The sequence below is a fragment of the Tamandua tetradactyla genome, chromosome 10 (assembly GCF_023851605.1).
Source record: "Tamandua tetradactyla isolate mTamTet1 chromosome 10, mTamTet1.pri, whole genome shotgun sequence".
In the NCBI taxonomy this organism is placed as follows: domain Eukaryota; kingdom Metazoa; phylum Chordata; class Mammalia; order Pilosa; family Myrmecophagidae; genus Tamandua; species Tamandua tetradactyla.
Window position 1 is genome coordinate 105030359 of NC_135336.1, and position 25370 is coordinate 105055728.

The 25370-nt window shown below is 39.6% G+C and overlaps 1 protein-coding gene across 4 annotated transcripts in view; it reads left to right on the plus strand.

Moving 5' to 3' along the window:
* The first annotated feature begins 13532 nt into the window (after positions 1 to 13532).
* HLCS (holocarboxylase synthetase) overlaps positions 13533 to 25370 on the plus strand; it is a 264092-nt gene continuing 252254 nt past the window's right edge. For 3 of the 4 annotated variants that reach the window (XM_077119101.1, XM_077119098.1, XM_077119099.1), the window contains exon 1: positions 13533 to 13727. In XM_077119101.1, coding sequence (XP_076975216.1) covers positions 13533 to 13727 — 195 coding nt within the window. The remainder of the gene's footprint in view (positions 13728 to 25370) is intronic. The other variant, XM_077119100.1, reaches the window with a different exon arrangement.

The following is a 25370-nucleotide window of genomic DNA, read 5'->3' on the forward strand; positions in this document are numbered from 1 at the left end:
TCCCCATTTACTAAAAACCAATCCATCTCTGGTGAGTTGCATTTCAACACAGCAGCTAACAAACTAGAACAAAAACTTTAGCCCCTTTTGTTTTCTCACTTTGTCTTAAGGATTTGGAGATCTTCATGTGTGTTTTATCAATTATTTGTGTTGTAAATACTTAGTCTCATTCCAGAACTTGTCTTTTTTATAGTATCTTTTAATAAATAAAGGTTCTTAATTTTATTGGCTCAATCTTTTCCAGCATAATTAGAGCTCTTGGTATCTTTCAACTAATCTTTCCCTACTTCAGGGTCACAAAGATATCCTTCTAAGATATTTTCTAAGATATCATAGTTTTGCTTTCCACATATACACTTTTTTTTAAATCACAAATTCTTAAAAAAAAAATCAAATTATCTTAAAAACAAAATAAAGCAGCATTAATTTCTGGACTCTTGTGTTTCCTGTATGCCACATGGAACCCCATCCACTTATTTTTCTTCCTCTTAAAGCAAGAATCATTTAATAATTCCTTAGTGAGGGCTTGTATGGGGCAAACTCTCTTAAGTCATTCTACTTCTGAAAACATCCTTCCTTTGTCCTCAACTTGAACAGGAGTGTGGCCAGGTGAACAATTCTAAGCTGAGTTATTTTCTCTTAAAACGCTAGGATTATTGCATTGTCTTCTGGGGCCTGCACTGATGAGAGGTCTGCTATTCAGACACTCCTCTTCTCAGGTAACTTTTGAGGCTGACTCTTCTTGACAGTCTGCAGTTTCACTATGCTTGTGTCTTGGCTTCCGTTTATATTGTCGTTTTGGGTCACTGTGGAAAATAAGACTGCACATTCAAATTTAAAACAAGAACTACATTGCGAGAGGAGGGGAGTGCTCCCAAGGGAGTCTGGGACTGTCACATTTCTGGTCCTTAACATACCTACCTTACAGGTGTTCTTTTGCACTTGTGACTGTAGCCTAAGAATGTTCCTGTGCCCTCACTTTAGGACATGCATTGTGAGGAGCAAGGAAGGAGGGGCTTCGTATTTCTTAGGAAATGGAGAGGATTCATTAAGATACCCAGCAGGGGAGGAGAAGGTGTGCTTCATGGTCCTAAGACTTCATAGGCTACTTGAAAGGTGTGCCCTCATGTGAAAGGGGTCAGATGTTTGCCCAAGAAAGCATTTAGGACCTACTGTTTTGTGGGGAACTTTCCTTTTTCTAACTACCAACACTTGGTGCTGTCTCACTGCGGAGGGACTGACTTTTCACCCCTTCTCTGTGGACAGACAATCCACACATTTCCATCTGTGTATTCATATGTGTGCTGGTTTGTTAATCTTCATTCAGTATTGTTGAGTGGGAGCTCTTTGATTGTTTCCATGGAGATGTGATCTACCCATTGGGGGTGGGACCTTTTGATTAGGTAGTTTCCATGGAGATGTGTCTCCACCCATTCAAGGTGGGGTTGCTTACTAGAGTCTTTAAGAGGGACCCATTTTGGAAAAAGCTCTAGAGCCAACAGAGCCCACACAGCCAGAGACCTTTGGAGATGCAGAAGGTAAATGCCCCCAGGGAAGCCTTAGGAAATGAGAAGAGAAAGCTAGCAGACAGGTATCGCCATACGCCTTCCCAGCTGAAAGAGGTGTTCTAGACCCACTGGCCTTTCTTGAATCAAGGTATCTTTCCCTGGATGCCTTAGTCTGGACATTTTCACAGCCTCAGAACTGTAAACTTGCAACTTAATAAATTCCCCTTTTTAAACCATTCAGTTTCTGGTATATTGCATTCCAGCAGCTTTAGCAAACTAAAACAACAGGTGTGCTTTTCCAGAGATCAACTGTCCACCTTCACTGCAAGAGATCCTTGAGGCAGACAGATAAAGTGAGAGGTGGGGGAGAAGGTTCTGCCTAGTGGGAATGCAGTACCCAGTCCTTATAAATTAAAGTTCCTTTCTTTGTACTTGAATTGTCTGATTAAACAAATTTCACAAATCAAGTAAATTAAACTTACCAATATGGGAAAGCCAATGTTCTCTTACTGTTTTTTCAACACTGTGCATAAATTTAAAAGATTTCAGCTTAAAATCAGAAGTTAATTCTGCAAGTATCCACTTCAAATTAGAGAACTAAGGTTGTCCCTGTCACAGCCACATTTTCTAATACACTTCAAATATATAAAGCACCAAATACGCAGTTTCCTTATTAATTCAGAAACATATATTTATGATTGTTTCTTTCATACCTTTTCATATGTAATTCAAAATTTCACTGGGCTAGACGATAGAAAAATTAAGAAAACAGGTGCTGTCCCAGTTAACTGAGATAATTTATTATCAGAAATTTTTGCAATCATTTTTCTTAAGTCATGGGTGGGACACTGAAGGCTACTGTTATATGGCAATGATTCTGTAATCCTGAAGACTGTAATCTATGAGCCCTCTTCCCTGGATCTCAGTTATCCATTACTTCTGCTTATTCACAGAAGTCTGAAGCTTCTGTGTAGGGTGATAAATTCTCAAGATATACCATAAAACATATACATTCACTTTTAAAGTCTTTGGACTTAATGAAGTCGTGTACTCTGTCATATTCTTAGGCCCTTACAACTCTTAAGGATACTGTCTTCATTTAACAAGATGCACGTGAATTTTGATGATCTCATGTAGCTTTGTCTGCTTTGTAATCACAACTTTCTACTGATGGGCCCGCCCCCCCAATACAGGTTTTTATAATTTACTAATATTCATCAATATAATATATGGGGTGATGAGACAAACATGACCAAATAATATTCTTCATATTTTACTCTATATTCTTTCAGAATAAACTTCTTTTTACTGTGGATGATCATGGACTCTTGGCTCTTGGTAAAGTGTATATATTTCAAGTTGATACCTAATTTTTTCTTACTTGGCTAGTAGGAGCCCTTTCAGGTTGGCGCCTATATTCCTTTGACACAATCCCACTTTTCTTTGATGCTTCTCTACTTTCTGGCACAAGATTTTCCTGGCTTATTAGGTATCTCCATGACAACTCAATCAGCCATTTCTCCAAGGATTTCTAGTTTCTTTCATTTTTTATTAAAAGCAGTTTGATTTAAATATATTCATATACCATTCTATCTATCCAAGGTATACAATCAATGAATCACATATCATCACATAGTTGTGCATTCATTGCCATGATCAGTTTTAGGATATTTTCATTACTCCAAAACAAACAAACAAAAACACCTCATACCCCTTAGCCCTCATTATTACTGACCCTTAGAATTGGTGCGGTACATTTGTTATTCTTGATGGAAGAATCTTAAAATATTACTAACTATAGTACAGTTTGCAATAAGTGCATTTTCCCCCATATAACACTCTACTACTAGCTCCTTGTAATTGTGACATACATTTGCTCTAGTTCATGAAGCAATATTTTAATATTTGTACTATTAAGCACTATCAATGTCCACCACAGTGTTCACCATATTACATCATCTCATGTTTTATCCTCTAGCTTTCCTTCTACTGACACACAAACTCAAAACTTTCCCTTTCAACCATAATCACACTTATAATTTAGCGCTATTAATTATACTCACCATAATGTTCTACCATTGCCTCTATCCATTTCCAAACATTTAAATCCAACCGAGTCAAAAATTTTGCACAAAAATGAAGCATCAGCTCCCCGTTCTCTACCATCATTCTATCTCCTGGTAATCTATATTCAGATTTTAACTTGATGAGTTAACTTACTACAATTAGTTCATATTAGTGAGATCATACAATATTTGTCCTTCTGCATGACTTATTTCACTCAACATATTGTCTTCAAGGTTTAACGATGTTGTCACATATATCAAAACTTCACTGTTCTTACTGCTGAATGATATTCCATGATGTGTACATATGTACCACATTTTGTTTATCCATTCAATGGCTGATAAACACTTGAGTTGATTCCATCTTTTGGCAATTGTGAATAACACCGCTATGAACACTGGTGTTGGTTGAAACATCTGTTCACAACCCTGGTATTCCACAGAAGCTGCACCATTTTATATTCCACCAAACAATGAAAAAGTGTTCCTATTTCTCCACATCCTCTCCAACACTTGTAGTACTTGTAGTTTTCTATTTAATTGATAGTTGACATTTCGGTAGGTATGAAATGATATCTCATTGTGGTTTTGGTTTGCATTTTCCTATAGCCAGTGATGCTGAAGGTTTTTTCATGGGCTTTTAGATATTTGTATTTCCTCTTTGGAAAAATGTCTATTCAAGTCTCTTGACTTGCCCATTATAAAATTGGGATGTGTGATTTTTTATTGTTGAGTTGTTCCTAGTTTGTTTTTTTGATTGACAAGAGTTATATTTTATTGTATATTCTGCTATTTTATATTCTTTCTTTTATTCTTTAATTTTTAACTTTTTTATTGTATAGTATAACATATATACGAAGCAAAGAAATAAAAAAGCAATGGTTTTCAAAGCACTCTTAAACAAGTAGTTACAGGACAGATTCCATGGGCTACCATATGATCCTCTCAGATTCTTTTCTTTCTAGCTGCTCCAGAATATAGGAAGCTAGAAGGCTTAAATTTTTTTTTTTTTATCATCAACAATCGACTTTTTTTCCCTTATTCTTTTGTGAAAAATAACATATATACAAAAAAGTTATAAATTTCAAAGCACTGCATCACAATTAGTTGTAGAACATATTTCAGAGTTTGACACGGGTTACAGTTTCACAATTTCTTTACTTCAACCTGCTCTAAGATACTGGAGACTAAAAGATATCAATTTAATGATTTAACATTCACATTCATTTGTTAAATCCTAGCTTCACTGTATAACTCCATCACCTTTGATCTTTCCATCCCTTTGTCTAGGGGTGTTTGGGCTACGGTCATTCTAACTTTTTCATATTGGAAGGGCCTGTCACTAATATAGGGTAGGGAGATGGAACTATCTGATGTTATGGAGAGGCTGGGCTAGGTTTCAGAACTTATCTGGACCATGTATCTAGTTTCTTTTAGGGGAATAAATAACACACACATACTGGATCTGGGTACTGGGATGCATGTTGGGTAATACTCTGAGGCCATTTCAGTGAACAGAGATAGAAATGATACATATTTTTGTTTTAAAGACATGAGCTGATTTGTGATACAGTTTAACTCGACGGTGTTCTAATTTAATTCATTTGAGGATATAACTTAATCTCCTTTTCTCTTATACAGAAAATGAAGATAGTTCATAAAATAAAGTACATTTTGCTTGATTTGACAATAACATCGTTCCCAAACATATAATATTAATATGAGCATTAACATTACTAAATAAAGATCAAGATTTTCTACACAGTTCCCTTGGTTCTTAGAAAGTATCACTTAACTGTTCCAGTGCAACAGTGTCTCAGTGGCAGAATTCTCACGTGCCATGCCAGAGACCTGGGTTCAATTCCCCAAAAATAAGGATATGTAGTTATTCTCGCTGGTGTGGCCATTTAACATTCATCTGATGCAAAGTTTGGTTCCATTGTTTCAGTTTGCTTTCCAATCTGAAAAGTACTGCTATTGTAACAGCTGATACTTTTAAGTTTTTAGAAGATGGTAGAATTTAGAAACTTTTACTTTTAACAAATAATTGAGAGATGGGAAAGGACATCTTACCATTTTATTTTGAAATCTGCCAGCTCAGTCTACAACATTCTGCATAAATTTCATTTCATCACCCTCAGATCTATCTACTCTGACTAAAACACAGAAATGATAAGATTCAGATATGTGATCTCTAGCCAAGCCAATCCTTCCTACCGCCTATTATTTAATTTCTCATATTAGAACATACACATTTTTACACAGTTGGATAAATACCTTTAATTTCTACTCAAAACTGTCTTGATCTGAAAACTTTTATGTTGACATTGCTAAATTTTTGGAGGCCCAGATCTTTAAAAAGTATATACTCATTTCCTCACCAACTTAATATATCATGTTATTATTATACCAAGATTTGTAGTGAAAAAATTAAAATGATTCTCCCACTTTGGATTATCTTGGCATAGTACCAGTCTATGCCTTAATTTTTTTTTTTTTTTTTTTTTTTTTTTTTATAGTTTACTCTGTCTTAAGATGGAGGTTCAGCCATTAATTTCAAATATCTTTTCTTTTTTTTTTTTTTTTTTTTTTTTTTTTTCATTTCAATGTACATGTACAATCAGTAATTCTTAATAACATCACATAGTTGCATATTCATCAGTTCTTAGTACATTTGCATCGATTTAGAAAAAGAAATAAAAAGACAACAGAATAAGAATTAAAACAATAATAGAAAGAAAAAAAAACAAAAAAAAACAAAAACAAAAAACCTATACCTCACATGCAGCTTCATTCAGTGTTTTAACATAATTGCATTACAATTGGGTAGTATTGTGCTGTCCATTTCTGAGTTTTTATATCCAGTCCCGTTGTACAGTCTGTATCCCTTCATCTCCAATTATCCCTTCTCTTTTTTTTTTTTTTTTAATTAACGGAAAAAAAGAAATTAACCCAACATTTAGAGATCATACCATTCTACACATGCAATCATTAATTCTTAACATCATCACATAGCTGCATGATCATCATTTCTTAGTACATTTGCATTGGTTTAGAAGAACTAGCAACATAACCGAAAAAGATATAGAATGTTAATATAGAGAAAAAAATAAAAGTAATAATAGTAAAATCAAAACAAAACAACACAAAACAAAACAAAAACCTATAGCTCAGATGCAGCTTCATTCAGTGTTTTAACATGATTACTTTACAATTAGGTATTATTGTGCTGTCCATTTTTGAGTTTTTGTATCTAGTCCTGTTGCACAGTCTGTATCCCTTCAGCTTCAATTACCCATTGTCTTACCCTGTTTCTAACTCCTGCTGAACTCTGTTACCAATGACATATTTCAAGTTTATTCTCGAATGTCCGTTCACATCAGTGGGACCATACAGTATTTGTCCTTTAGTTTTTGGCTGGATTCACTCAGCATAATATTCTCTAGGTCCATCCATGTTATTACATGGTTCATAAGTTTATCTTGTCTTAAAGCTGCATAATATTCCATCGTATGTATATACCACAGTTTGTTTAGCCACTCTTCTGTTGATGGAGATTTTGGCTGTTTCCATCTCTTTGCAATTGTAAATAATGCTGCTATAAACATTGGTGTGCAAATGTCCGTTTGTGTCTTTGCCCTTAAGTCCTTTGAGTAGATACCTAGCAATGGTATTGCTGGGTCGTATGGCAATTCTATATTCAGCTTTTTGAGGAACCGCCAAACTGCCTTCCACAGTGGTTGCACCCTTTGACATTCCCACCAACAGTGGATAAGTGTGCCTCTTTCTCCGCATCCTCTCCAGCACTTGTCATTTTCTGTTTTGTTGATAATGGCCATTCTGGTGGGTGTGAGATGATATCTCATTGTGGTTTTGATTTGCATTTCTCTAATGGCCAGGGACATTGAGCATCTCTTCATGTGCCTCTTGGCCATCCGTATTTCCTCTTCTGAGAGGTGTCTGTTCAAGTCTTTTTCCCATTTTGTAATTGGGTTGGCTGTCTTTTTGTTGTTGAGATGAACAATCTCTTTATAAATTCTGGATACTAGACCTTTATCTGATATATCATTTCCAAATATTGTCTCCCATTGTGAAGGCTGTCTTTCTACTTTCTTGATGAAGTTCTTTGATGCACAAAAGTGTTTAATTTTGAGGAGTTCCCATTTATTTATTTCCTTCTTCAGTGCTCTTGCTTTAGGTTTAAGGTCCATAAAACCGCCTCCAGTTGTAAGATCCATAAGATATCTCCCTACATTTTCCTCTAACTGTTTTATGGTCTTAGACCTAATGTTTAGATCTTTGATCCATTTTGAGTTAACTTTTGTATAGGGTGTGAGAGATGGGTCTTCTTTCATTCTTTTGCATATGGATATCCAGTTCTCTAGGCACCATTTATTGAAGAGACTGTTCTGTCCCAGGTGAGTTGGCTTGACTGCCTTATCAAAGATCAAATGTCTATAGATGAGAGGGTCTATATCTGAGCACTCTATTCGATTCCATTGGTCGATATATCTATCTTTATGCCAATACCATGCTGTTTTGACCACTGTGGCTTCATAATATGCCTTAAAGTCAGGCAGCGCGAGACCTCCAGCTTCATTTTTTTTCCTCAAGATGTTTTTAGCAATTCGGGGCACCCTGCCCTTCCAGATAAATTTGCTTATTGGTTTTTCTATTTCTGAAAAATAAGTTGTTGGGATTTTGATTGGTATTGCATTGAATCTGTAAATCAATTTAGGTAGGATTGACATCTTAACTATATTTAGTCTTCCAATCCATGAACACGGTATGCCCTTCCATCTATTTAGGTCTTCTGTGATTTCTTTTAGCAGTTTTTTGTAGTTTTCTTTATATAGGTTTTTTGTCTCTTTAGTTAAATTTATTCCTAGGTATTTTATTCTTTTAGTTGCAATTGTGAATGGGATTCGTTTCTTGATTTCCCCCTCAGCTTGTTCCTTACTAGTGTATAGAAATGCTACAGATTTTTGAATGTTGATCTTGTAACCTGCTACTTTGCTGTACTCATTTATTAGCTCTAGTAGTTTTGTTGTGGATTTTTCCGGGTTTTCGACGTATAGTATCATATCGTCTGCAAACAGTGATAGTTTTACTTCTTCCTTTCCAATTTTGATGCCTTGTATTTCTTTTTCTTGTCTAATTGCTCTGGCTAGAACCTCCAACACAATGTTGAATAATAGTGGTGATAGTGGACATCCTTGTCTTGTTCCTGATCTTAGGGGGAAAGTTTTCAATTTTTCCCCATTGAGGATGATATTAGCTGTGGGTTTTTCATATATTCCCTCTATCATTTAAGGAAGTTCCCTTGTATTCCTATCTTTTGAAGTGTTTTCAACAGGAAAGGATGTTGAATCTTGTCGAATGCCTTCTCTGCATCAATTGAGATGATCATGTGATTTTTCTGCTTTGATTTGTTGATATGGTGTATTACATTAATTGATTTTCTTATGTTGAACCATCCTTGCATACCTGGGATGAATCCTACTTGGTCATGATGTATAATTCTTTTAATGTGTTGTTGGATACGATTTGCTAGAATTTTATTGAGGATTTTTGCATCTGTATTCATTAGAGAGATTGGTCTGTAGTTTTCTTTTTTTGTAATATCTTTGCCTGGTTTTGGTATGAGGGTGATGTTGGCTTCATAGAATGAATTAGGTAGTTTTCCCTCCACTTCGATTTTTTTGAAGAGTTTGAAGAGAATTGGTACTAATTCTTTCTGGAACGTTTGGTAGAATTCACATGTGAAGCCGTCTGGTCCTGGACTTTTCTTTTTAGGAAGCTTTTGAATGACTAATTCAATTTCTTTACTTGTGATTGGTTTGTTGAGGTCATCTATGTCTTCTTGAGTCAAAGTTGGTTGTTCATGTCTTTCCAGGAACCCGTCCATTTCCTCTAAATTGTTGTATTTATTAGCGTAAAGTTGTTCATAGTATCCTGTTATTACCTCCTTTATTTCTGTGAGGTCAGTAGTTATGTTTCCTCTTCCATTTCTGATCTTATTTATTTGCATCCTCTCTCTTCTTCTTTTTGTCAATCTTGCTAAGGGCCCATCAATCTTATTGATTTTCTCATAGAACCAACTTCTGGCCTTATTGATTTTCTCTATTGTTTTCATGTTTTCAATTTCATTTATTTGTGCTCTAATCTTTGTTATTTCTTTCCTTTTGCTTGCTTTGGGGTTAGCTTGCTGTTCTTTCTCCAGTTCTTCCAAATGGATAGTTAATTCCTATGCCTTAATTTTAACTCAAGGAGATAACTAGTATCTTGGAATTCTGTATAATTAGGAAAGAATAACACAGTAAACATAGATATAGGCTCTTAAGGTTAAATCCATCTTTCATTTCACAGATCAAAATTTACATCTTGCTTCCTCTCTATTGCTATCTCTCATTTTACATTTCAGGCAACTCTGGTATAGATTTATCACAGGTCTTTTGCTAAATGCAAAAACTTCCAAAGCAATAATAATATTAGAGAAATAACCAAACTGTATTAAAATAGGATACAAATAATAAAATAGTCTTCTTTATAAAATATGGTTATAAAAATCATTTGTGGAATTTTAAAAGGCATTCAATACAAAAAATTCCGAATTGGAATATGTGTTTTTAAAAACTGAGATTCCCAAGTTGATCTTTTACCAAGGACAGACAGCCATCATTGGTTCGATCCTGACCTTTTGGAGCCTGGGTATTTCTTAACTGGCAAGCCTGAAAATAACAAATGTTCTCTTCCTTTGAGGCCTGATCACAGCCCAAGCCTCTTACCTATTCTTTAGCCTCTGGTATGTCACAGTACAAAATCAAATTTCTCTTTCTCAGTTTAAATCACTAACAAAAGGAATTCGTGTCTTAAAATAGTTTAATTCACTTAATTTTTAGCTTCCTATGCAGATATTCACAATAGCCCATTCTGGCTAATCAGCACATACCACAGACAGTTAAATACTCAAAGGTCTTCATATTTTTTAGTTTTTATCACAGAAGGCCTCATGATTTCAAGTAAACATATTTATTTTTTAGACAGTATTTTTTCAAATAGTCACCCTTGGGACCCTGGGATCATTTTAAAATCATAAATTTCATATGTCTTTAGCTTTCCAATATTGTTGTGGAGGGAACAGTCTTTTATCTATAAAAGAGACTATGTACTTAAACTACTAAAGTAGGTGTTTGCAGATATTTAAATTTCAGCATCTACTCAATGTTTCCTTCTAGACCAGGATTCTTTACTTCAAAAACAAACTGTCCCCCTTTGCTCTGGTTTCACTGATGGGAGAGCTCTGATTGCTTTTCAATTACTCCAAAGTTCAGACAGGTGATGAGTTAATTTTAGTAGCACACACTTGTCCTGGGGAGCGGTTTTCCATCTATTTAATGGGGGTTAAGAGAACTTCCTCTGGAGTGGTGATACTCTTTTGGTGAGCACCCTGTCTTGTCTCCAAACCATTATTTCTGGGACTTGCCTTCCTAGGGGCAGGAGCCTAGAGTTAGAGTTTGAGAACCTGAGAAGGCTTTTTCATATAGAAAGCCTGTAACTTTGCTGGGTTCCAGAATGCACTCAGATCCTTTCTTCATGCAGTGAAGTTCTCGTAACTGACAAAGTTGTTTGAAATTCTTAAGTCTGTGGGCTTTTCCCCTCAATTCAGAAAAGTCTGGTTGGGTGTGAAACAACCCAGACCCTGTAGGCCAGAGGCAGACTTCAGTGCTTCTGATCTTAACGTATATGTGAATCACCTGGGGATTTTGTTCAAGTGCAGATACTGGCTCAGGGAGTCTGGTGTGGAGCCTGGGACGGCGCATTTCTAGTGGGCTCTCAGGTGGAAGGGATGCTGCTAGTCCAAGGACCACTTTGAGCAAAGGACTACAGGACTTGGCTCAGAAACCAACACGGTGAAAGCCCCTGATGTCTTATTTTTACCACCTTCCCAGTTTCCTTTGCTCTCTGGGCACGATCAGACTGTGCCCCTTCCTTGAACCTTTTTCATCATTGTAGGGAGGGATCATAAACAGAGCCTCCTGTGTGACTGTTTTCTCCCATTTCTCTCCAGTGATACCTTTCTTTCCTGTATTCCTTAGGCGTGAATGACAGTGCTTTTCAGTTTGAGAGCCAGGAAGGGGTCCCTCCCCCCACTTTTTTTTTTTTTTAAGCCATTCCATTTTTTGGTATATTGCATTCCGGCAGCTATTTTTAATTTTTTATTTTTTTACATGAGCAGGCACCAGGAATCAAACCCGGGTCCTCTGGCATGGCAGGTGAGCATTCTTGCCTGCTGAGCCACTGTGGCCTGCCCACCTCCCCCTACTCTTAGTTCATGTTGAACCACTATGCTCCCCATTCTTTATAACTTAGAACTGGTGTATGGGGTTGATTTCAAAATGTAACCTTTCCATGTCATACCCTGATATCTCCGTGTCTTGAAACATCTAAGGGCAAACCTGGAAAAGTCCCATCCTGGCCAGATGGACTCATGGAACCAGTGTGAAGATGAGATTGTTACACTTTAAGGAACTCGCAAAAACTGGAGATCCTTACCACGTTTGCGTAGAGGAGATGACCTCTGCAAACCCAGCAGGGATGGGAAGGGTAGTTCTTGCTGCCCTACATCTGTATGCTTGGAAAACACTATCTGAAAGGATCAGTGTTTGTCTGGTGAACAGGACAGTCTCTCATTTTAAGCCCTTTTTATTCTTCTGACTGTGTTAAGGAGGGGCCGACTCTCCTCAGAGGATACTCATTTCTTTCTCTTTTAGATCTTGTTTCTTATGTAGGAGCCCATGTCCCAGCTCTTGCTGTCCTGTAGGACAGTGTTAGGACAGGGCCTTGCCCTGCTCATCACCTTTTGCTTTTCTTCTATTCTTGGTCCACAGGTTGTTTATATTGTTTCTGAGCCTAGTGATGTCTTCTTGGTTTCTTTCTCTCTTTAAAATCTATTGTTGCTCTATGTAGTGGGGAGATCTCACTTTGCCATCTGACCCGAAGTCTGAGGTTCTGAGAGTGGGCACTCTATATTGTTGTTTGCTTTTTTATTTTTAAAGAGCAGGGCTCTTAAAAATGCATCCTTGGATTAAGTCCGGCGTAGTGGACTAGATTGCTTTTACTGCATTATGCAGTCAACTTAGGGCCAGGACACGAATGCAACTCAACGTACTGCACTGCGTAAGTCTAATTTACCTTAAAGTCCTTGCTGGCTAAAGATCTCGTTCGATCTAACACCTCACCTTACTTTCCCAACCTGACTCGTGGAGGCTGTGCATCTTAGGTCTCTTTCACTTCCGGTCTGACGCGGGATGTCGAAATTATAAACATATACACAGCCTCTTCCCCAGCGCACCGCGCCCCCCACCCCGGCCCCCACCTCCCCAAGGGAGGCCGCACTCCCTGGCTTAAACAGGTGAGCACCCGCGCACCCAACCCCGGCAAGGCCACCCCCTTCGCCTCCTCCAACCTACACCACGGCCTCCTTTCCTCCCCATCCCGCCCCCAGCCGCGGCCTGGCTTCTCCCCGACCCCCCATTACACTCCCCCAGGCCTGGGGTCACTTCACCTCACCCGCGGCGCCGCCTCCCTTGGTCTCTCCCACCCTCGGCGGTGTCTCACCCCGACCCCGCTGACCCTCCGAACCTCTCCCTTCACCCCCAGCTCTGGGTCAGCCTCCCCAGAAGCCTCTCCCGGCAGCCCGTCGCGCGTGGGCTCTCTTCCCGGTCCCCCACTCTAGGCGCGCCCCCATATATCGCAGCGCGGGCGCAGTCTCCACGCCTCACGCCGTCGCCCGGCCCGGTCCGACCCGACCCGGTGCGGACTCTCCGCGCGGTCCTAGCGCCGCCTCCGCGCGGCGCGGCGCGTCTCTTCCGGCCGGCGGGGCGGGGCCGCGGCGCTCGGGGCGGGCCGGGGCGGGTGGTGCGAGCGTCCGGGCCCCGCCGCTGGCCCGCCGGCCATGCTTATCACGCTGTGCTACCTGTACCTGTGGGCGCGCTGGGGGCGGCGGCCGGCCGCGCTGGTGCTCACCACGGTGCGGCGGCTGCGCGCCTCGCGCTGCTCCTTCACCTTCTGCTGCGCCGCGGCTCGGCCCCCGGACGCCCGCGTGTGCCTCAGTCGCGGGGGCCGCGTCTTCTGCGTCGGCGAGAGCCAGGTGGGCGGGCGCCGCGGCCAGGTGGGCGGGCGGCGTCGGGGGGCGCCGGAGCCGGAAGCGCGGGCCCGGCACGCAGCCGGGTGCCGAGCACCCCTTGGGGAATCCCTGAGGGTGGGGGAGCCCCGAGCCTGCGCGTAGGGTCCCGGAGGACCGGAGGCGCCGTGCTGCGGGAGAGACCCCCAGCTGGGGTGCTGGGAGATCCGAAAAGCTGAGGGAGACCGCTTGGTCTCCTAGGGGCGCGGGCCCGTGGGACTAGGGTACGGCTCGGGGTACCTGCGTGTAGACGCACGGGGTCGCCACTTGCACCTCAAGGGCAGCACCCGCCTAGGGTGATTTTCCGTCAGCGCTGCCTAACGGGCTGGTGAGAGTGTTGGGGTGCACCTGACTGAAGAGAAAGGAGGCTGCAGCTCAGCTTCCTGTCGGACGCCTCAGGATGACAGAGCTGCCTGGCCCCTCCAGCTTCGCTCAGCTGCCTCGGACCAACTGAGGCAGCACGTGGTCTTTGAGTCTGCTTGATTTCGTTTCCACGCGGTGGTTCGGATGGTGGGGCTGCCCGCAGTGTGACTGGGGCCGGATTTCTAATCTCTGCCGTCTGGGGAAGGGGAACGGTGGTTCTCTCCGGTCTGCGGTTGGAACGGGACCTGACTTCTCACTGCAGTTGTCCGCAAATGGCTTTCATCGACGTCACTGGCGCCGTCTTCGTGGTCCCTTGATAGTGTTTCGCTTTTAATCAGTTTTGCCCTTTCCTCTTCTGGAAATTCGGCTCCTTTTTAGCATTAAAGCGAGGTTTACTATATATGTAAGACTATAATACTCGTGTGGGAATTTAAAATCTTGTCTCAGGCTTGAACATTTTGTGGAAGACTGGGCTTGGGGAAGGGATTGTATTGTGCTGCAGCCAAATCAGAAATCCCCTTTCTTGTTAGCATTCTAGGACCCAGGATATAAGTGATTGTCTTCTCAGTTCTCCTAGCTAGTATCTAGATACCAGGAGGAACAGTTCTTTCATCACATGAAATGGATGCTTTGGGGGCAATAGGACTTAAGTCTCTCAAGGAACCCCTCTTGAAAAAGCTAATACAGAAGGAGGAAAAATTGAGTATTGTAGTGGTTTACACACTGGATTAATTCACTGAAAAAATAATCTTTAAGGTTTAGATCAGAGTAGAAATTTTGAACATGTGGAAATGCTGAGATGTAAAGGACTTATTTAATGTTCTTGAGGGACATTTGCATGACTTTTTTGGTCATCTGTTAATTATGCTGATTGTAGCCCTGTGGGTGGGTGGGTGGTGAGGGTACCAGCCCCCTTGCTGATGACACCCCAGCTTCAGCCTCTCCTGGGATGCCGAGATCCCTTTGCACACTTAACTTTCTCACTCTGGAGCTTTACTCAGATTTACTGTCTGGTGAAGTTGTTCCCTAGTGCTCCTGACTAGGTATGAGGACCTTGCTCTGTTTTATATGTTTTAATCGCAGTTCATATTTCCAGTCTTTATCTTTTGCTTATTTGGGACTGGGTCTGTTTTAGCTTAGCAACTTGATCTGTAATAGTTGCTTGGTCTTTCAGTGAATGAAAAATGTTTTCATGGTTGCTGGTTTAAGCTCTGATGTGGAGGCCTACGATTGGAAACCCTGACATTTATTTTGTCACTGCCTACTGTTATTTTCTGATTTAAAATATCCTTGGGCTGGTGATTTGGCTCAGTGGAAACCTGACCGTCCATCTCTCTGGGTTGCAGTGATGTTCCAAAGTTGGATCTCATGCTATATTGTACCCATACTTTTTAATTTAAAAAAAAAAATTTTTTTTTTTGGTACACTGTATGGTGGGGTCATATTTCGTACTTTTTCCATGTGACTGTCTCGTTGTTGTGGTACCATTTGTTGAATTATTTTGGGGAAGTGCATGGGCAGGGAATCAGACCCCATTGATGGCAGGTTAGAATTTTACCGCTGAACTACCCTGGCACCCCCTAAAATATTTTTATTGAGATAATCTTCACACACCTTACAGTCCATTCAAAGTATACAATTAATAGCTTATAATATCACCACACAGTTGTATATTCACCACCATAATCATTTTTAGAACATTTGCATCACTCAAGAAAAAGAAATAAAGAAAAAAGAAAAAAAACAAAAAAAAGAAAGAAAAGAAAAAGAAGAAAAAAGCCCATATATCCCATACCCCTGCACCTCCCTCTCATTGACCACTAGTTTTGCAGTCTACCCAATTTTTTTAACCCCTTATTTATTTATTTTTGTCCTTATTTTTTTTTACTTATCTATCCATGCCTTTGATAAAGGGATCATCAGCCACAAGGTTTTCACAATCACAGGGTCACATTGTAAAAGCTATATAGTTATACAGTTGTCTTCAAGAATCAAGGCTACTGGAATACAGTTCAACAGTTTGAGGTCTTTCCTTAAAGATATTCTAATCCACCAAAAACTAAAAAGGCTAATCTATATAATGCATAAGAATAACCTTTAGAATGACCTCGTGACTCAGTTTGAAATCTCTCAGCCACTGAATCTTTGTTTTGTCTTTTGGTCAAGAAGGCTTTCTCAATCCTGTAATGCCAGGTCCCGGCTCATCCCCAGGAAGCATATACCTTGTTGCTAGGGAGATTTACACCCCTGGGAGTCATGTCCCACATAGTGGGGGAGTGCAATGAGTTCACCTGCCAAGTTGGTTTAGAGAGAGAGGCCACATCTGAACAACAAGAGAAGTTCTCTGGGGGGTGATTCTTAGGCATTATTGTAAGTAGGCTTAGCTTCTCCTGTGCAGAAATAAGTTTCGTAGAGGCAAACTCCAAGATTGAAGGCTTGGCCTAATAAATTGGTTGTCCCCATTGCTTGTGAGAATATCAGGAATTCCCCAGGTGGGGAAGTTTTGTATTTCCTCCTTTTTCACCAGTCCCTCAAGGGACTGTGCAAATACTTTTTTATTCTCTGCCCAAATTACTCCGGATGCTTCAGGGCGTCACACTGACCTGTACAAACCAACAAGATCTCACTCTCTATTCAAGATTCCCTGCAATTATGGTATTTGAAAAACTGACCATACAAATTAGATTAGGTGGTGTGCTACCAAAAATATAAATTTTGCACTAAATAAACATCTCTTTCTTTGGTCCCATAGAGAAGTTGACATACTTTCTACTTGTAAAATCAGATTTAAGACCCCACAATAATGATCTAGTTCATTTTTTGATAATTGTAACCAAAGGCATTTAAGCTTTTTGTCATTTAATGTGCACATTTTCTATGTTTAAGTTAAGTAGACAATCTTTTGGTTTTAACCACTGTGTTAATAATTATATTTTCAAATGGAGGGGAGGTCTCCCTTACCCCCAAATTTTCATTCATTCATTAAGTCAACAGATATTTATTAAACATCTATTATTTGCTGGTGAGAACAACTTTTAATCTCCCTAACAAGAGTAGAATTTGAACTAATAAGCCACCCCTTGAGGCCCGGGCCCTTCCAGATCTCTGGGCCTCCGTATAGACTTTGCTTTCCCAGAATCATTTTTTTTTGCCCCCAATTTTATTTATATTTCTCATTGTATAACTTGGGTTATCTAGATTCCATAAATTAACTTTTTTTTTTTTCCTTTTTGTTGAGAGTGGGATTATAAAGGCATTTTGGGAATAGCAGTAAACCCAAGTGCCTAAGAAGTGAAGCCAGGCATCAAGATAGAAGTCAGGGGACTTGTCTAAAATAAACTCATCCTACATTCTCACTTCTCCCTCTTTCTTCCTTCCCTTTGCTTCATTTCACAAAGGGTGTTTGTATAATTTCAGCAGGATGGGATGGAGATGGGGATAGTTATTGCAGTAGGAAGAATTAGCTTGGGCAAAGCCACAGATGCCTGGGAGTGGAGGATATGGACAGGGAATTATTTGGAAGGGCGAGAAAGTAAGAAAGTTTAAGAAACAGGACAGGCAGCTTGGAAGGTGGTTTAGAGCTGAAGAGTGAGGCATTTGGTTGCAGACATGTTTGCCTTACTGTAAACATACAGATTTAGCTAGTGCAGTTGTAAATGATCTGAAAGATTAGAAACTAAGTGCCCTCCTTGGCTTAGATTGGGTATAATCAGAACAGTTAGTGACTTTTAGACCTGGGAGAGACCTTGCACAAGTTTGTAGGTGAGACAACAGTGGCTCAAAAGGAAAGTAGTTTCTTTTAGCTTAGCAGGAGTTAAGTTAGTCGAATGTCACAGGTTGGCTGCTCCTTTAATTGTAAGATACTTAGAAGGATCTATAAAATAATTTGTTTTTTTTCCTGGAATTAAATTATTAAAAAAGAAACATAGCTGCATTTAGATCTGTAAGTCTGAGGATGCCTCTGGGTGCTGGGGGTGGTATGGGGGCCAGGAGGCATGTAGAAGTTCCAGCATGTGAATTTGGGGCACATTTCTGAATTTCCCTGACTGTTCCTTACTCCTGAGGCTGGGTGTTGGGGCTCCCTGTCTCCCTTCAGCAGCCACAGCCCCATCATCTGGTTCCAGCCGTCCCAGGTATTATACCTGGGCTGGGGACTAGACATCTCCCTGGCTGGAGGTCCTGGACCCTACACTGGGGCTTAGGCCTGCATGTTCGAAACATACATAAAAATGTATTCTTTGTCAACAATGGAATTTGTTAACATTATAGTAATATTAGAAAAAATATTTACCTTTTCCTATAAGAGGTACCAAGTACTTTCCCGTTTCTAAGACATGAAGCATTTTGACGAGGTAGGTCCTCATGTAATATATTAGTGAGGCTTCTCTACAGAGCCAGAACCCAGAGAATATGTGTGTGTGTGTGTGTGTGTGTGTGTGTGTGTGTGTGTGTGTGTGTTAAAGAGGAGATTTATTAGAAGGAATTGGCTCTTTTGATTGTTGGGGCAGGTAGGTCTGAATTCTTAGGGTAGGTTGGAAGCTGGAAATTCCCGAGTGGTGATGTTGAAGTCTTTAGTTGGATTCTGTAAGGAAGGCCTGGAAGTAGTGGAGGGTGCTCTCTAGGCAGAATTCCTTTTGATTCTGGAACCCTCTGTCCTGGCTTTTGAGATCTCGGACTGATTGGCTGAGGCCCACCCACAGTGCTGAGAGTGACCTCCTCTGCTAGAAGTGAACCTGTTACAGATGCTGGCCTCACCTCCAAAACACCGCAGCAACAACTGGGTCAGTGTTTGACCAAACAACTGGAAGCCATAACCTAGCCTAGTGGACACTGAACACTTTCCATCACATCCAGAAAACTTTCTAACATGTAATTTGGGATCAGGGCGCATCAGCCTACTAAGTCTGTCCACAACTGCTGAAAATTACACTAAGAATTTTCTGCCTCAAATATCAGAAGCTTTGTCGTGCTGGCCTTGCACAATGTACTTAATTTGAAAATAGGAAAATGCGGGGAATCCTTTTAAGGAAGTATCATTAAAACATTTTCTGAAGTCAGGTAGCATCTAGTTGTATATTCAGTACAGTAGCATCTAATTCATGGTGATGACAACAGTGTTTCCCTCTGTTTCTCCCTTCTCTAGAATTTTAGTTTTCAAAAATATGTTCACATGCTTTAAAAAAAAAATCAAACAGTAATTCAGTTTAATAAAAAAACAACAGTCTTTCCCTGACCCCCTTCCCAGAAAAGTAACTCAGTGTTTTACCTTTCTTTGGTATTTGCCTGTATGTTTCTAGTAAATAAACTTGTTCTCTATTTCTTGGCTTTTCAATTTTAGAATTTATCTAGTGCTACTGAGAGGTAAAGATTTACCTTTGTTTTACTGTCCCTTTTGCTTCTCCCCCCCCCCCATTCCGATAACGGTCTTAGCAGTCTGGAGTTAAACAATATTCAGTATTTTGTATTATTATGACATTCTAAATATTCTTATGATTATATAAATAATGACTGTACCATATACTACAGTGTACTATGATTGCTTTTTTATCTGAGCATGTTTATTTGCTTAGTTTTAAGGATCTATCATTTTATTTCCAAAATCTGCCGAAACTGTAACAGATCGGAATATGGTCAAACGTGTCAGTTTGGTTTTAGTCCTATTTTAAATTTTCTTGGAGTCAGCCCCTTTAGAGCTCGCTGTCCTTTTGCTGCTGGTGCAGCGCTTTGAGGTCTTGAGGTTGGCCACGCTGCCCGGCACCTGGAGCCTTTCTTCACTGCCACCTGGGAATGCTCTTTGCCTGCCTCCTCTTGGGGCTCCTTTTCTTGGCTGCTGTGACATCCTCTTCCCTTCTCCCCTTCACTTGTTTTGTTAAACACATCTTCCAGTAGCTTCTTGAGAAAGGATGCATGGGAGATAAATGAAATTTTTGAGCCTGTGCATGTATGAAATGGTCTTTCATTTACCTTGATACTTGATCGGTAGTTTGACTAGGGCTTGTCAAGTGCTGGGCCTCCCAGAAGAGACCAGGCCATCTCAGTGGGGAACCCCCATCCTCCAGAGTATCTGCAGGACTTTTCTTTTGAGCTGATCAGTTTCCCCAGGGAGAACTCCTTAGTCTCTCGTCTTAAATTTATCTTGCTTGGATGGAGCTTCTTGCAGAGTGTGGAAGGAAGGGAACTTCACTGCTTCAGTTGTAGACTTCTGTGTAATGATGCTGATTCATGTGTCCTTAAGAAAGTGACCCTCCTGTGCTCTGCTGGGAACTGGCAGCGGCCTCCACTGCTCAGTGGGAAGAGGGGAGTTAGGCTCTAATTCCTTGCACAGTGTCACCAGGACCTCTGTTGTTAGCTCCACTCTGGATCCCTGCCTTCAGACATGCTGATGCCTTCAATTCTGTGATTTGCTGGGACTCTGTGACCCAAATGCTTTTTTTTAAGTTACGATGATGGAACTTCCTCCAGCCCTGCAGCCTTAGGTTTTGGCTTTTTAAAATTAATGTAAATTCTGCTGTTTTAGAGGGATTTCAGGTGAGAGAACAGAGATAATCAATATATTCAATCTGCTTACAAATCATGATTCTAATGTGGTTTAAAAAAAAACTGAATTGGAATCACTCTTGACTGCAGTTTAGAAAATACGTATGGTAGCTTCTCTGCATCCGGAAGCCACCTTTCCCTGAAATATCTTCCTCTCTGGGTTTGACTATTGCATGAGTGTCAGGAGGAGCACAGACTTCCCAGATTCCAGGGAGAAGAGAATGCATAAGGGAAGCTCTGCCTGTGGTCCTGAATGATGACTGTAGGAAGTGGAAGAATAGCAGAGGCTTCTATTACTATGGAGATGGGAATGCACTTCGGAGCCTCCCCATCTGTAAATGTGCCTAAAAGTTGTAATTTGAAAAATGCATCCATGCTAAGTAATAAGGAGTGGTGGGATGAGCCAAGTTTTAGAATTAATTGCTTAATAATAAAGATCCAGCGATGTTGAAGCTACGATGAATCCTGGAAGGCATTTTTTTTTCTTATTTTTTATTGTAAAAAAATAACATATAGACAGAAAGCAATACATTTCAAAGTACACCACAACAACTAGGTATAGAACAAATTTCAGACTTTGGTATGAGTTATAGTTCACAAGTTTAAGTTTTTCCTTCTGGCAGCTCCAAGACACTAGAGACTAAAAGAAACATCAATATAATGATTCAGGAGTCATACTCATTTGTTAAATCCTGTCTTCTCTTTTATAATTCCACTTTCTCCTTAGATCTTTTTTTTGATTATTTTTTATTGATATATATAATATATTTACATACATGTGTTCTAGTTTGCTAGCTGTTGGAATGCGATATACCAGAAGCAGAATGATTTTTAAAAGGGGGAATTTATTGAGTTGCAAGTTCACAGTTCTAAGGCCGTGAAAATGTCCCAACTAAAGCAAGACTATAGAAATGTCCAATTTAAAGCATCCAGGAAAAGATACCTTGGGTTCAAGAAGGCCAGTGACATTCAGGGTTTCTCTCTCAACTGGAAAGGCACATGGTGAACATGACTGCGTCTGCTAGCTTTCTTTCTAGGCTTCTTGTTTCATGAAGCACCCCTGAGGACATTTTCCTTCTTCATCTCCAAAGGTCTCTGGCCAAATGGACTCTCTCTTAGTTCTCGTGGCTGTCTCATCATTCTCAAAAAAGGGGCTCTCTCCAAAGGGCTTCCTGTTTTAAAGGATTCCAGTAAACTAGTGAAGACCCACGTGGAATGGGTGGAGTCACATCTCCCTCTAATCCAAGGTTAATACCCACAACCGGGTGAATCACATCTCCGTGGAGATAACCTAATCAAGCTTCCAACCTCTAGTACTGAATAGGGATTAGAAGAAATGGTTGCTCCCACAAGACTGATTAGGATTAAAACATGACTTTTCTAGGGTGCATCAATCGTTTCAAACTGGCACACCATGTAATCATCAAAAGTGTACAATACCATCATATACCTGTGCGTTTATCATCACAATTGACTTTTTTTCCTGAAAAATAACATATATACAAAAAAGTAATACATTTCAAAGCACATCACAACAGTTAGTTGTAGAACAGATTTCAGAGTTTGGTATGGGTTACAATTCTACCATTTTAAGTTTTTACTTCTAGCTGATCTAAGATACTGAAGACTAAAAGAAATGTCAATGTAATGGTTCAGCAATCATACTCATTTGTTAACCCTACCTTCTCTGTAGAATTCCACCATCACCTTTGATCTTTCTCCGAATCCCTAGGGGTAGTTGAACTATGCCCATTCTATTTGTTTCACATTGGAAGGGGCTGTCTATTATATGGGATAGGAGGATGGAACTGATTGATGTTCTAGAGAGGCTGGCCTCTCTACATTTCAGGACTTATTTGGCCTGGGATCCAATCTGGAGGTTGTAGGTTTCTGAAAGTTACCCTAGTGCATAGAAACATTTGTAGACTCTTACATAATGTCCGAGGTGTTCTTTAGGATTGACTGCTGTGGTTTTTTTTTTTTTTTTTTTTTTTTTTTACATATGCAATCAGTAATTCTTAATATCATCACATAGGTGTATGGTCATCATTTCTCAGTACATATGCATCGATTTAGAGAAAGAAATAGCACTACAACAGAAAAAGAAATAAAGTGATAACACAGAGAGAAAACACAAATAAAAATAAAAAGTACAAAAATATATAAGAGAAAACAAACAAACAAACAAAAAAAACTATAGATCAGATGCAGCTTCATTCAGCGTTCCAAGATAATTACATTACAATTAGGCAGTATTGTGCTGACCATTTTTTTTTTTTTTTAGACGTCATACCATTCTACATATGCAATCAGTAATTCTTAACATCATCACATAGATGCATGATCATCGTTTCTTAGTACATTTGCATCGGTTTAGAAGAACTAGCATTATAACAGAGAAAGATATAGAATGTTAATATAGAGAAAAAAAATAAAAGTAATAATAATAAGAACAAAACAAACAAAACAAAACAAAACAAAAACCTATAGCTCGGATGCAGCTTCGTTCAGTATTTTAACATGATTACTTTACAATTAGGTATTATTGTACTGTCCATTTTTGAGTTTTTGTATCTAGTCCTATTGCACCGTCTGTATTCCATCAGCTCCGATTACCCATTATCTTACCCTGTTTCTAACTCCTGCTGAATTCTGTTACCAATGACATATTCCAAGTTTATTCTCGAGTGTCGATTCACATCATTGGGACCATACAGTATTTGTCTTTTAGCTTTTGGCTAGACTCACTCAGCATAATGTTTTCTAGGTCCATCCATGTTATTACATGCTTCATAAGTTTATCCTGTCTTAACGCTGCATAATATTCCATCGTACGTATATACCACAGTTTGTTTAGCCACTCGTCTGTTGATGGACATTTTGGCTGTTTCCATCTCTTTGCAATTGTAAATAACGCTGCTATAAACATTGGTGTGCAAATGTCTGTTTGAGTTTTTGCCCTTAATTCCTTTGAGTAGATTCCCAGCAATGGTATTGCTGGATCGTATGGCAATTCTATATTCAGCTTTTTGAGGAACCACCAAACTGCTTTCCACAGTGATTGCACCATTGGACATTCCCACCAACAGTGGATAAGTGTGCCTCTTTCTCCGCATCCTCTCCAGCACTTGTCATTTTCTGTTTTGTTGATAATGGCCATTCTGGTGGGTGTGAGATGATATCTCATTGAGGTTTTGATTTGCATTTCTCTAATGGCCAGGGACATTGAGCATCTCTTCATGTGTCTTTTGGCCATTTGTATTTCCTCCTCTGAGAGGTGTCTATTCAAGTCTTTTTCCCATTTTGTAATTGGGTTGGCTATCTTTTTGTTGTTGAGTTGAACAATCTCATTATAAATTCTGGATACTAGACCTTTATCTGATATGTCGTTTCCAAATATTGATTCCCATTGTGTAGGCTGTCTTTCTACTTTCTTGATGAAGTTCTTTGATGCACAAAAGTGTTTAATTTTGAGGAGTTCCCATTTATTTATTTCCTTCTTCAGTGCTCTTGCTTTAGGTGTAAGGTCCATAAAACCGCCTCCAATTGTAAGATTCATAAGATATCTCCCTACATTTTCCTCTAACTGTTCTATGGTCTTAGACCTAATGTTTAGATCTTTGATCCATTTTGAGTTAACTTTTGTATAGGGTGTGAGATATGGGTCTTCTTTCATTCTTTTGCATATGGATATCCAGTTCTCTAGGCACCATTTATTGAAGAGACTGTTCTGTCCCAGGTGAGTTGGCTTGACTCCCTTATCAAAGATCAAATGACCATAGATGAGAGGGTCTATATCTGAGCACTCTATTCGATTCCATTGGTCGATATATCTATCTTTATGCCAATACCATGCTGTTTTGACCACTGTGGCTTCATAATATGCCTTAAAGTCTGGCAGCGCAAGACCTCCAGCTTCGTTTTTTTTCCTCAAGATGTTTTTAGCAATTCGGGGCACCCTGCCCTTCCAGATAAATTTGCTTATTGGTTTTTCTATTTCTGAAAAATAAGTTGTTGGGATTTTGATTGGTATTGCATTGAATCTGTAAATCAATTTAGGTAGGATTGACATCTTAACTATATTTAGTCTTCCAATCCATGAACACGGTATGCCCTTCCATCTGTTTAGGTCTTCTGTGATTTCTTTTAGCAGTTTTTTGTAGTTTTCTTTGTATAGGTCTTTTGTCTCTTTAGTTAAATTTATTCCTAGGTATTTTATTCTTTTAGTTGCAATTGTGAATGGGATTCGTTTCTTGATTTCCCCCTCTGCTTGTTCATTGCTAGTGTATAGAAATGCTACAGATTTTTGAATGTTGATCTTGTAACCTGCTACTTTGCTGTACTCATTTATTAGCTCTAGTAGTTTTGTTGTGGATTTTTCCGGGTTTTCGACGTATAGTATCATATCGTCTGCAAACAGTGATAGTTTTACTTCTTCCTTTCCAATTTTGATGCCTTGTATTTCTTTTTCTTGTCTAATTGCTCTGGCTAGAACCTCCAACACAAGGTTGAATAATAGTGGTGATAGTGGACATCCTTGTCTTGTTCCTGATCTTAGGGGGAACGTTTTCAATTTTTCCCCATTAAGGATGATATTAGCTGCGGGTTTTTCATATATTCCCTCTATCATTTTAAGGAAGTTCCCTTGTATTCCTATCCTTTGAAGTGTTTTCAACAGGAAAGGATGTTGAATCTTGTCAAATGCCTTCT